The sequence below is a fragment of the Lissotriton helveticus genome, chromosome 3_1 (genome assembly GCF_964261635.1).
Source record: "Lissotriton helveticus chromosome 3_1, aLisHel1.1, whole genome shotgun sequence".
Taxonomy (NCBI): domain Eukaryota; kingdom Metazoa; phylum Chordata; class Amphibia; order Caudata; family Salamandridae; genus Lissotriton; species Lissotriton helveticus.
In genome coordinates this window covers 1780259827-1780271840 of record NC_136061.1, presented here as the reverse complement: position 1 = coordinate 1780271840, position 12014 = coordinate 1780259827, and the positions used below count along the sequence as shown (strand labels likewise).

The 12014-nt window shown below is 43.9% G+C and overlaps 1 protein-coding gene across 2 annotated transcripts in view; it reads right to left on the bottom strand.

The window, feature by feature from the left end:
• Positions 1 to 12014, bottom strand: part of UBXN11 (UBX domain protein 11) — a 361170-nt gene that overhangs the window by 110673 nt on the left and 238483 nt on the right. For both annotated transcript variants that reach the window (XM_078684010.1, XM_078684011.1), the window contains exon 9: positions 9856 to 9933. In XM_078684010.1, the coding sequence (XP_078540136.1) occupies positions 9856 to 9933 (78 nt within the window). The remainder of the gene's footprint in view (positions 1 to 9855; positions 9934 to 12014) is intronic.

Below are 12014 nucleotides of genomic sequence, written 5' to 3'. Positions count from 1 at the left end.
TAAGTGAAAAGAGGTTGGAACTTTAGGAATAAAGCAGGGGTTTGTTCTCAATAATAGTTTGTCTTGCTTGAATTGAAGAAAGGGTGCAGCCACAGTGAAAGTCTGAATCTCAATGATTCTTCTAGCCGATGTGAGGGCCAAAAAGCTTTCCATGAAACATATTTTAAGTCAGCTTTGTGTATCGGCTCGAAAGGCGATTTCATCAATTGGGCTAGGGCTATGTTTCACTCCCATGGCACTGCCTGGCGCTTCAAGGGTGGAAAAACTCTGAAAAGGCTTTTCATAAACTCTTTAACAATTGTTGTTGACTATAGGAAGAGTTCTTCTGGTTTTCTGCAAAACCTGGAAATTGCAGCCAAGTGAACTTTGATTGATGAATGAGCCAATTTTGACTAAGCTAAATGAAGTAGGTAAGGTAAAACTTGTGCCGGGGTAAAGAGCAAAGGATGTATGTCCTTTTCTATGCACCAATGTCAGATGATTCTCTTCCATTTTGCAGTGTATGACCTATTAGTGGAAGAAGCTCTGGCCCGCTGAAGGATGGACCTGCAATCGGGAGCGATGTCTGTGAATTCATAGTCGTGAGATTCCAAGCCGATAAACGTAGAGATTTTATCTCAGCATGAACGATCTGACCGTTGTTCATGAACAGCAGGTGTTGCACTGGAGGAAAGAGAATGTGTGGAGATTTCGAGCACAAGAGAAGCTCTGTGAACTAAAACTGCCTCGGCCATGCCAGAGGTATGTGAATGAGATGACATGGTTCTTTCTTCATCTTGCCTAACACTCTTGGGATGAGAGGAAATGGCAAGAAAATGTAGGCGAACATCCCCGAGCATTGTATCTGCAGAGCGTGACTTTGCCTGAGAAAATCTGCTGGTGAACAATTTGCACTTCTTGTTGCTTGCTGTCGCAAAGAGATCCAGTTTTGGAGTACCCCACAGTTTGAAGTGTTGTCGCAACTGCTCCCAGTCTAACTCTCATTTGTGACATTGGGAATTGATTCTGCTTAGAGAATCCGCCCAATTGTTGTCCACGCCCAAAAATGCTCTATTTGCAACGTTATTTTGTGCTGAATTAGCCACTTCCAAATTTCCTAGGTCTGTTCTGACAATGTGAAAGACCTGGTGCCCCCTTCTTGGCCAGATAGAACACCGTTGTGGTATTGTCTGTTCTTACCAGAACAGAGGATCCCTGGATTATTGGGAGAAAGGCCTGCAATCCCAGAAAAACTGCCCTCAATTCCAAGAGATTGATGTGCAATTTGAACCAACCATTTTCCGTGGATTTGCAATTACTGGAGATGCGCTCCCCAACCATCCATTGAGGCATCCGTGGTCATAATGAAACAAGGCTGTGCTGCTTGAACCGAGAGGCCTGGAGAGATATTGCCTTCTTTCTCCCACCATGACAGAGCTTGCTTAATTGTCTGAGAGATGATGGCCTCGAATGAGCTGTGCACCTGAATCCACTGCATGTCTGACTGCTCTTGGAGAGGCCTCATGTGCAGCTGACAATTTGGAATCAAAGGGATGAATGATGACAGCATCCCCAGTAAAGACTTGAACACTCTTACAGAAGTGGACTCTCTTACGCATAGGAGGGTTGTTAAGTGCCTTATTTTGAGCTTCCGTTCTGAAGTGAGAAACGCCCTCATTGACTTGGTGTTCAGTAATGCCCTGAGAAAAATACGCTTCTGGCTTGGAATCAAGTGACAACAAAAACACAACGGTGGGGTAGGACCTAGGGAATATTTAAAGACCTGGCTCTGAATACAGTCCCCAAATACGGAACAACTACAAAAAGTATCCGAGGGTCTAGAACAGGGAAGAGTTCGAAGGTGACAGACACCAAACCGACAGTACAAAGCCCTTAAACTAACTAAACAGAAGCGTGGTGTGCAATAACATCTCAAGTGGATGAGGAAAAAGCCCATCAGTCACCACTCGGATCCGCCCTTCATCATTTGGGATTTATCCGGACCATCCGTGTGAGTATGTTCTATCACAGTCATAAGGAGACCAGATGATTAAAAGGTCTTCTTCGCTGTGCCAACAACAGTATGGTCTACCACTCGGTAACAACTAATGAGTGGAAAAAAAGGCGATGTAACTGGGGTGTGCAGTGCAGATAAATGTGAATTGAAAAACAATAAACAATGTGTTATAAAATTGGATGAGAGAGCACAGAACTAACTTTATTCAATTGATGCTCACTGGACCAAGATTAAAATTTATGTCAAAGACAGTTAAGTTACGTGGACTGTCTAAGGTGGAACCAGGTCGACATGTTTCAGCAATTCAGGACTCCTTTGTCCTTGCTACATCAGGACCATATAAACAAAAACAGTGCTACTGCACGATAGTGAAAAAAGAAAAGTGACAACAGAGAAATAGTGTAGGACAAACAAGTGCAAATGTCACCTAAAATTTCTAAAGTACGATTACAGCTAGTGTTGTTCACATAGTCTGTAAGAAAGGACGACCTCACCCCGCCTGGCAGTGGCCAGTCGGTTCAGACGCCGGCTACGGAGTACCGACGGACAGAGCGGTGCTTCACTCTTCCCCTGAGCCACTGCCAGGCGGGGTGAGGTCGTCCTTTCTTACAGACTATGTGAACAACACTAGCTGTAATCGTACTTTGGAAATTTCAGGTGACATTTGCACTTGTTTGTCCTACACTATTTCTCTGTTGTCACTTTTCTTTTTTCACTATCGTGCAGTAGCACTGTTTTTGTTTATATGGTCCTGATGAAAGCAAGGACAAAGGAGTCCTGAATTGCTGAAACATGTCGACCTGGTTCCACCTTAGACAGTCCACGTAACTTAACTGTCTTTGACATAAATTTTAATCTTGGTCCAGTGAGCATCAATTGAATAAAGTTAGTTCTGTGCTCTCTCATCCAATTTTATAACACATTGTTTATTGTTTTTCAATTCACATTTATCTGCACTGCACACCCCAGTTACATCGCCTTTTTTTCCACTCATTAGTTGTTACCGAGTGGTAGACCATACTGTTGTTGGCACAGCGAAGAAGACCTTTTAATCATCTGGTCTCCTTATGACTGTGATAGAACATACTCACACGGATGGTCCGGACAAATCCCAAATGATGAAGGGCGGATCTGAGTGGTGACTGATGGGCTTTTTCCTCATCCACTTGAGATGTTATTGCACACCACGCTTCTGTTTAGTTAGTTTAAGGGCTTTGTACTGTCGGTTTGGTGTCTGTCACCTTCAAACTCTTCCCTGTTCTAGACCCTCTGATACTTTTTGTAGTTGTTTGGAATCAAGTGAGACTTCTCTACGTTGAGTTCCAGTCCTAGAGACTCTAATAGCCTTTGACCAACCCGTGTAGATTTTCTGGTAGAGTGGAACGTGGTCCCTTCAACCAGCCAATTGTCCAGGTAGGGGTAAACCTGGTGTCCCTGCTTTCTCAGAAAAGCTGCAACCGGAGCCATCCATTTCGTGAAAACTCTGGGAGCTGAGCAAAGGCCGAAGGGCAGAACCTTGAACTGGTAGTGATCCCCAGCTATCTTGAACCTCAGAAATTGGCGATGCTTCCCATGAATAGTGATGTGAAAATATGCATCCAAGAGATCGAGGGACGCTAGAAAATCTCCCTTGTTTATTAATAAGAGAGCCTCTTGTAGGGACAACATTCTGAATTATTGTTTCTTGATGTATTTGTTCAGCTGTCTGAGGTCCATGACCTGTCTTCATTTCCAGCACTTTTACCATATGAGGAAGAAAATTGAATAAAAGCCCTTCCCGTGTTGGCTGAAAGGCACTTTTTCTTTTGCCCCTTTCTTTAGCAAGGTTGAGATTTCTTGCTTTAACAAGAGAAGATGATGATGATGCATTCTCTTTGGGGACGGATTTCGAGGAGGCTTGTGGACACATTCTAGGGTGTGGCCCAGTTGGATAATGTCCAGTGCCTATTTGTCATTTGTAATTGCTTGCATTGGCTTAGAAATGGAGAGAGCTGATGGGACTGCAGAGGTTGAAGACAAGATGAGGTGGCTGGCGGGAGACAAACGTAACTGTCGTCTAGAGCAGTGTTTTCCAAACTGTGGTCCGCGGACCCCCAGGGGTCCCTGACACATTCCCAGGGGGTCCGCAGGCAGCAGTTTTAAAACCACTGCAAAGTATCTTGTTAAATTAGCAGTTTTCAAAGAACAATAAAAGTGTCAAGATAACGCCAGTGATTAATGTCCCTGCTGGAGAGAGATGAGAGTTTTGTCTAGTAGCAGCTTTGACTAACCTAATGTAGCACAGAGGGTTAATATGCCTACTGCAAAGAACGTGTACCATGCATTTTATAAAACAGTATTTTATATGCATAGGTCAGTGGGTTACTGCTTTTGTCAGAGAGATTTTTTTGTTAAAGTGCAGTTCATAAGTGACAATCATAATCTAGCAGTGACCTATAAACTGTTATCAAACAGCTGCTTACAAACTGCAAGGCACAAGTTTGTGACATATTTTTTCCCAGACTTTCATTATCCTGATGCTGCTAAAAAGGTTCATTTGTGTGGAAATAGATTTTTATTGTTAAAGTCAATGCTAACCACTGTGTTATGTTCTGAGTCCTGATTTTGTGTTTCTCCAGACCAAGCACTCTTTAAAAATGCCTAACAGTATGAATGACGTGAGTTCTACACCTTGTAGTCCCCTTTGCCTCATGTAACATTTTCTATACGCTGATTTACACGTATGATACACTGTCTCTATATGTTTGCGATGTAAATTGCTCTGAAATCCTACAATGGTATGAGAGATGCTATAAAAAATGAAATACACGTGAAAGCGGGGCTTTGGAGAGATGAGAAGCACTGTCGGAGGGTGATAGTGAGGGAATCATTGAAGACCCCCCAGAAAGATTTTCGTATTCTGGTGCATAGTCAGGTCTTCCTTTACTATTCTTGAAAAGCAAATACAATTCAACATGTAATTATAAATGTGTTGTAGACTGCACCATTGTTTGATCAATTTCTTAGGGGGAGAGCCTCCCAAAGCTCCCTTTGTAGTGGCCAGGCTCAGTCACTGCACTTAGTGTGCACCGTATGGGGACTGGTCTGAAATCATTTGCCATGGCTGCTTTGGGTTTCCAGTCTGACCCTGGCAGGAGCAGGAGCAGGAGCCTCGTACTGCGAAATAAAACCAACCATTCAAAAGTTAGTCACAGAGATGCAGCACCAACCTTCCCATTAACCTTTTTCGTTTTCTTGCAAAGTCTCTCAATATAAAATACAACAGAAGTGAAGGAGAGCATTGTTAGCCTCCTTGGCTCAACAAAACACTCTGCCACTTCAGAAACGAAAGGCTGCACCATATGTACAAGAGTATGGTGCAGCCCTGCGTTTCCCTTGCGCTGGCACTACACTTAACAGGGGAAGATTGTATATGTACAGGAAGGTCCCCCTTCCTGCACATAAACAATCTTGAAATGTTGTTTTGTCACTTCTATGTGTGCTGCTTAATGTAGCACACATGGAAGTTACAAAATGTCATTTTTTTAAAAAAAGATTGTTGATGTGCAGGAAGGGTCACCTTCCTGAACATAAACAATCCAAGGCGTTTTGCAAAAACGAGGAGAAATGAAGCATTTCACCTTGTTTTGCCAAGTTAAGACCAGGTTTTCCCTGGCCTTAATTTTGGCACTGCCTCCCATTTACGGTGCCCTTGTAAATAGGGGGCAGCGTCAAAATCAATGGGTGTTGCAGGAGAAATGTCCACCACAACACCCACTGCCCACCCCTTTCATGCTAAGCATTGGGTGAAAAGGGGTCTTATTTACAAGGCACTGTAAAGCCACGTTAAGTGGCTTAACGTTGCATTGTAAATAAGGCGGAGCCCCTATCGCCACAGGAACGTAACAAAAAGCGATGTTTCCATGGTGATAGGGGCTTGTAAATATGCCCCTAAAATCATTAGTAATTTGAGTATTTGTTTCGTCTACACACGTGTGTTCATTTTTTTTTAATTACTGTTTTAATGTTTGAAATTTAAATCCTACAAATTGCTTGGGGGTCCCCGGTTTCCAGTGGTGACTCAATGGGGGTCCTCAGGAGTCTAAAGTTTGGGAACCACTGGTCTAGAGGAATCCTGTGATTTCCCTCGTCCCGAGAGCTTGCATCTAGCTGATTGCTGATTGTACAACACATTGGAAGTACGAAATTGCAGTTGTTGCTGTCCTCCATATTGTGGTCTGTAACTTTGTTGGGTATATGGCTGGTTTGGAACTGATTGGAACTGACCTTGTCCCCTACCTCCACGAAAGGACGAAAACACCTTTGTTGCAACTGCCTAAGGAACGTCCGGTTTCAGTATCCTTTTTTATACCCTGTAGCTCTTCCTCTAAGTGCTTCCAAAAGAGATTTTCCCCATCGAAGGGCATGTCCAAAACCTTTGATTGTATTTCCGGGCAGAAGGATGTTGCCCTAAGCCAGCCTGTCTACGAAGAACAGCGGCACCTGCCATTTGTCTGAAAGCAATCCAAGACAAATCCATTGCTGAGTCAATCACTTCCGAAGAAGCCCCCAGCACCTTCCTGCAGGAGGTCTTTCGCTTCTTTCCTTTTATCTTCGGGAAGGTGTTCGAGAAGAGGAGCAAGATCTGACCATAACCGACAGTCGTACCTCCCCAAAATCGTTAAAGCATTGGAGGCCTTGATCGAAGTAGCGCCATATTGGTGAAGCATCTGCAGATGCAGTCAAGCCGCTTGCCTTCCCTGTGTGGAGGCATCGAGCAAGGAGATTGCGGATTCCTGGAGCGCCTCTGCGCAGCTTCCAATATTACCGAATCCGGACGAGGATGACCAATTAAACATGCAGGAGCAGAATCGGGTGCTTTATATTTTTCCCCATCCTCGGCAATACAGCAGGAACTGAGGCTGGATTCTTCATAATCTTCAAACCTTCACTCCAAATGTTATCCACAATAGGTATTGATCGAACCAATTTCTTTAGCCGTATCCTTCAAATCATAAAGAAAGCATTCGGTTAGTACCACAGACAAAAGCAAATCGCATCTTCTAGGGGCTCTTTCTAGTAATTCAAGGAAGCCCCAAGTATCCCCCGAGGGGAAGTGGCTGGAGGAGGGGAAGGCGACAGCAAAGATGGAACTACATAATCATCCCATTCCTGACCAACTAGGATCCTGAATGAGCTCACCCTCCTCGGGCTGATAGTCTGCTTCACTCTCTATGTAGTCATCTTGAATTGCAATGCATCGAGGAGCCTTTCTCGCTACCTGAGCAACAGGCGGTGGAGTAACCACTGGTGGTGGCGGAGTAATATGAATACACAGGCCACCGGTCGTCAACGGAGCCAGAGCGTGAGAGTCCAGAAATCTTTTTTAATAGTCATTGAGCATGTGCCTAAGGTCTGTGACCAGGGAGATTGGCACCGGCATAGAATCTCTTCGAACCTCCTGACGCTCTTCCTAAGCTTCATATGGATAGTGCTCTTGGAAAGAGTCGTATCGTTGGGCCCGTGAAGGAGTAATCCCCGTCCGTATACTCTGACGTATCCTGCCCCTGTGTCTCCTCATCCTCATCAGTGTCCTGGCATTTAACCCTGAGCTGTGAGGGGCTGTAAGCGGGACCAAACAGACTTTCATCCCCGGATTCCTACGTATCCAGAAGGTGAGAGGGAGGCAAAGGTGATATCTTGGATAAAGATGTCAAACCTGGAGACTTTGGGACAAACTGGAGACCTTTAGAGTTCTGTTTTTGATCCATCGACGATGGAAGATGCCTGATAGTAATCGACATTGGCAGAGAGGGTGACTTAAACACTCTCGTCGACGGAGCGCCCGTGTACGGCCGTAGTCGCCGTCATCTACACTGTTCCCGTCGACGGAGTTGTAGACATAATCATCGACGTAGTGTTCGTCGGAGCCGCTGATGATGCCGTTGAAGAGGAAATTGTCGTCATCGTATTCGTCGACAATGCCATCACCACAGCCGTCGACGATGCAGTTGTCGCCATGGAAGTCAGGGATTTGGTAGAAGTCATTGACGCCGGGTCGTCAACTGTGCTTTTTTTGTCGACGAAACCTGTTTTAGAGGTGTGCCAGGCAGAGAAGCAGTAGAGAATTTCTTCAGGCCAGAATCTTTTTGCTTAATGGCTGCTTTATCAGCAATGGAGGATTTTTCTTCCTTCAATCTCTTAGAATCAGCCTTTAATGAGGTAGAGCCCTCATTTTTACACTTCCTCTCAGCTGAGGATGGCCCAGGACTCTCTTCAACATCCGATCCAGAGTCCGATTTACATTCTTTCTTCTGGAGACATAATAATAATCTGGCCTCTCTATCCTTTAGAGTTTTGGCTGAAAAGGTTCTGCAGTATTTACAGGCTTTGGCTATATGTTTGGGGTAAAGACAGTCCTTGTGGGGATCTTAAGAAAAGAACCTTGCCGTCCCACAAGATCTACAGGGTCTAAAAAGCGTCTTCTTAGAACCCTCTGACATTTTTGAAGTAAAGAAGGTAGAAAGACCGTACCTTGAGGTGAATTCAAGCAGAGTCAAAAGTCCACTCACTGACAAACTGAGCAGAGCTCAGGGAGAATCCTTTGCACATGACATGTGGTTAGAAATATGAGGTCTGGTGGCTCTGCTGGGGAGTTGCATTCTAGGGCTTGTCTCCGATTAGTCAAAGTTTGGGCCCACATAAAGATGCTGACGAATATTAACATTTTCCTTTCCCTTTGGTGGTTTCTAATGTAATCTATGGTACTACTTTTTTAAATACCGCGAGACTCCCACCATGACAACTGGGAGGATACAAGCATGTGAATCTATGAAAGATTCAATACTGGAGAATTCAAGCTGTTTTCATCTTTGCAGATGCAGCCACTTCTTCCTGTGTTTCTGTAATTGACAGATTCAGGACTCACTCAGAGGTTCCTGCTTCCACCCACATCCTGCCTGCAAGAGCCCTCAGCTTAGTGCCACAGCCTCAAGCAGTCAACCTAGACAAGGATTGCTACACAGAGGAGGGTGGCAGAGACAGAGAGGTGGAAGATGGAGGACAGGACAGAAAGATGGAGGAAGATAAATGAGTGACAGGGCCAAGGTGAAGATTGTTGGAGGCAAAAAAGAGGTAGAGTCAGAGCAGGGAATGATAGGGGGCAAGTAAGAAGTAGCACAGGAAACTGGCAGGACGCACGTGGGAGGCAGTGGTTGGGCAAGTGAAGGAAGTCACAGCATGGAGCTAACACAGCCGTCAACTGGCCCAATGCCAATGTTGTAAAAGCCAATCCTGGCTTTTAAAACAAGATTAATCATGCTGGGACTTGTATCTCACTTTCCCCATTCTATAAGTAAATGTATGAATGAGGTTTGAGGGACAGTGTATAGTGGAAAGCATGCGAGATGTGGAAAATGTAGGTCGTCTTGAAAAGGATGATAAGAGACTGGTGGGAAAGTGAGAGCAAGATTTTAGGAAGGCCAAATAAGGCATGTGGAATTGAAAAGGCAGGGTTGGTAGTTGGGTGAATGGTGGTAGGCGAGATGAGAGGCCATGTTACTGATGTGGAAGTGGTAAGCTGCTGAGAAATAAAGGTCATAACTTGGAGATGAGGGTGGGAGTTAGAGACTGGTTAGAAGAGGATGCCAGGACCTTAGAAGAGTGTAGGACTGCAGGTGAGAGGTGTATGTATGGTCTTGTAGTGGGTGAAAGGATGCTAAGGAGAAACTGGAGCAATGGTTTATACTGACAGTAAGTGGAGAGGATGGTGGCAGGTGTAGGCTGGTGGAAGAAAGATGGATGACACGTTTTATGAAGGTTGACAGGTCAAAGATGGGCACCTGGGCTTCGTGGCGTACAAGTAAGTGCGGTAATCTTACCTGAAATGGAATTCCGTCAGGGTAGCGGGCCTGCAACTCCGATGGGAAGTAGCCATCCATGATGTCCTGAAGACAGCGCTATATTAAACAAGAGAGGTGTTAAGTGCAGTTATCTATTCACCTCTGAAGTCATCCCCAATGTGCAGCACTACAAATACATGGACTACACTCCTGCAGAATCCACAGACTCAACTCGACCACAACCCAGATCGAGTGGTCTGCACCACTCCTGCAACATCCCATAATTTCACTTCACTACAAAACCCGCAGACATTGCTATTTTATCTATGTTGCACCTCTGCAGCATCCTCACAGGCTGCACTTGAATAAGATCCCCAGATGACACAGCTACGCCACCATCAATACAGACAGCACGGCACTACCAAGCCATTTACTACACTCCTGCAAGGTCCTCATGAAACTCAGAAAGTACACTTCATTTACACCAATATTCTTGTAGTATCCACAAACTGCACCACACTAGTCCTCTGTAGTATCCCTATTGAGTGTACTCCACCACTTCTACAGCATCCCTTAAGACTATACTGCCTTCTCCATTTGCTGACATACTGTTGCATTCTCACAGATTACACCACACCTCTCCTCCTGTAGCATCTCTACACAAATACACATTCATTACCGGAGTGTAGATGGTGTGTGACATGCTGATTGATAAGGCGATGTAAGGCTTAGGGGTTGATGTATGATTGGGGGTTTGAATTTAGGAATGTACAAGTTGTAGCTTGGTTGAAAGGTAAATGAGGGGATAATTAAAGATGTATGATGTTCTATTTGATCATTTGAAGCTGTTTTTGGATTGGCATTGATGTGGATAATTGTCCTAACATGGAGGACTGGAGTTGCATTTGTAGGTGTGAGTTGTTCTGTGGTGGCTTAATGTGTATGAAACCTGGATGAAAAGAGTAGCGTATATTTTAGGGATGGAGGTAAGCTATCAAATGGGAGGTTCAGAGTATTGGTTATTTTTGATGTACTGTAGGTCAATGCAGGCTTATTTGGAGCTATGAGTGGTGGGAGGTCATGGGGTTATAACCATGGCTTGCGTAATGTATCTTCTGATAAAGCTTAGCTTTGGGTCTGGTATAGGGTGTGAGTGTGGAATGGTTTTTTTTTTGTTTCAAAAGACGAGTTTATTGACTACAAATGACTAAACATCAATATATCAAGTATTTCAACATCAAAAAATTACATAGAGAACAATATCAATAAAAGCAATAGGCTGTATTAGAAAAGCATATTATGATTTAAAAAAAGGGCAAGACATAAAGCATTAACAGGCATAGGGCAAAAACAGTCATAACTAGTAAAAAATAGTAAATATGGAAAATCACAATATTACGGAGTCAAGGGGGCTGAGCAACTTCGTAGGCATAGGTAATGGGAGCAAAGGATTTTTGTACACTTTCATTTAAGAATTGTGTGATGGGAGACCGTAATTGTAAACGTTTCTTGGAAAGGAACATAGGAAATACAAAGGTGGTATCTAATCTATGGTTATGGCAAATAGAGTATCACCATTGGGATGTTAGCGATTAGTGGATAAGAATATAGAATGAAGGGTGAGCATTTGTGTAGAATAAAATAATTAGATTTTCTCATTTGTATAGAGCTAGGTGAAGAAGTATAGTGGAGGACCTTTTTTACCTAGTAAGAGGGGATATGCTGACTTAAAGATTTTCTTTTCTGACAGTGGGAATTGCGCGGATGATTAAGGATTATTATTGGTTTTTGAACAGGTATTTGGGGATGGACTGTGGTTTCCTGAATCTAACTCCTTCCTCCCTCCCTCTTGTAGTCACAACCCCACTCAGCCAAACTAAATTAAACATTACTGGCACCCTTGTTGCCCATCTCTTTAAATACATTTATTTTCTCACATCCACACCTTTCTCCTCACTCTGCTCTCCAACTATCTCCACATCATTTCTTAATTCTCCTGTATCCTTTCCATCCCCAACAATTTACACTCTAGTATTTTATTTGTCCCCCAAATCCACTCTTTCTACACCCTCTGCTTCTCCTTCCCTAATCCTGTAAAATTATTTCATAGACTATTTGAATTTGATCCCGGAATTCCTTACCTTTGAGTCCTCAGTCTAAACCGCCTGCTAAATTGACTTTACTCTCTTATCAATTTC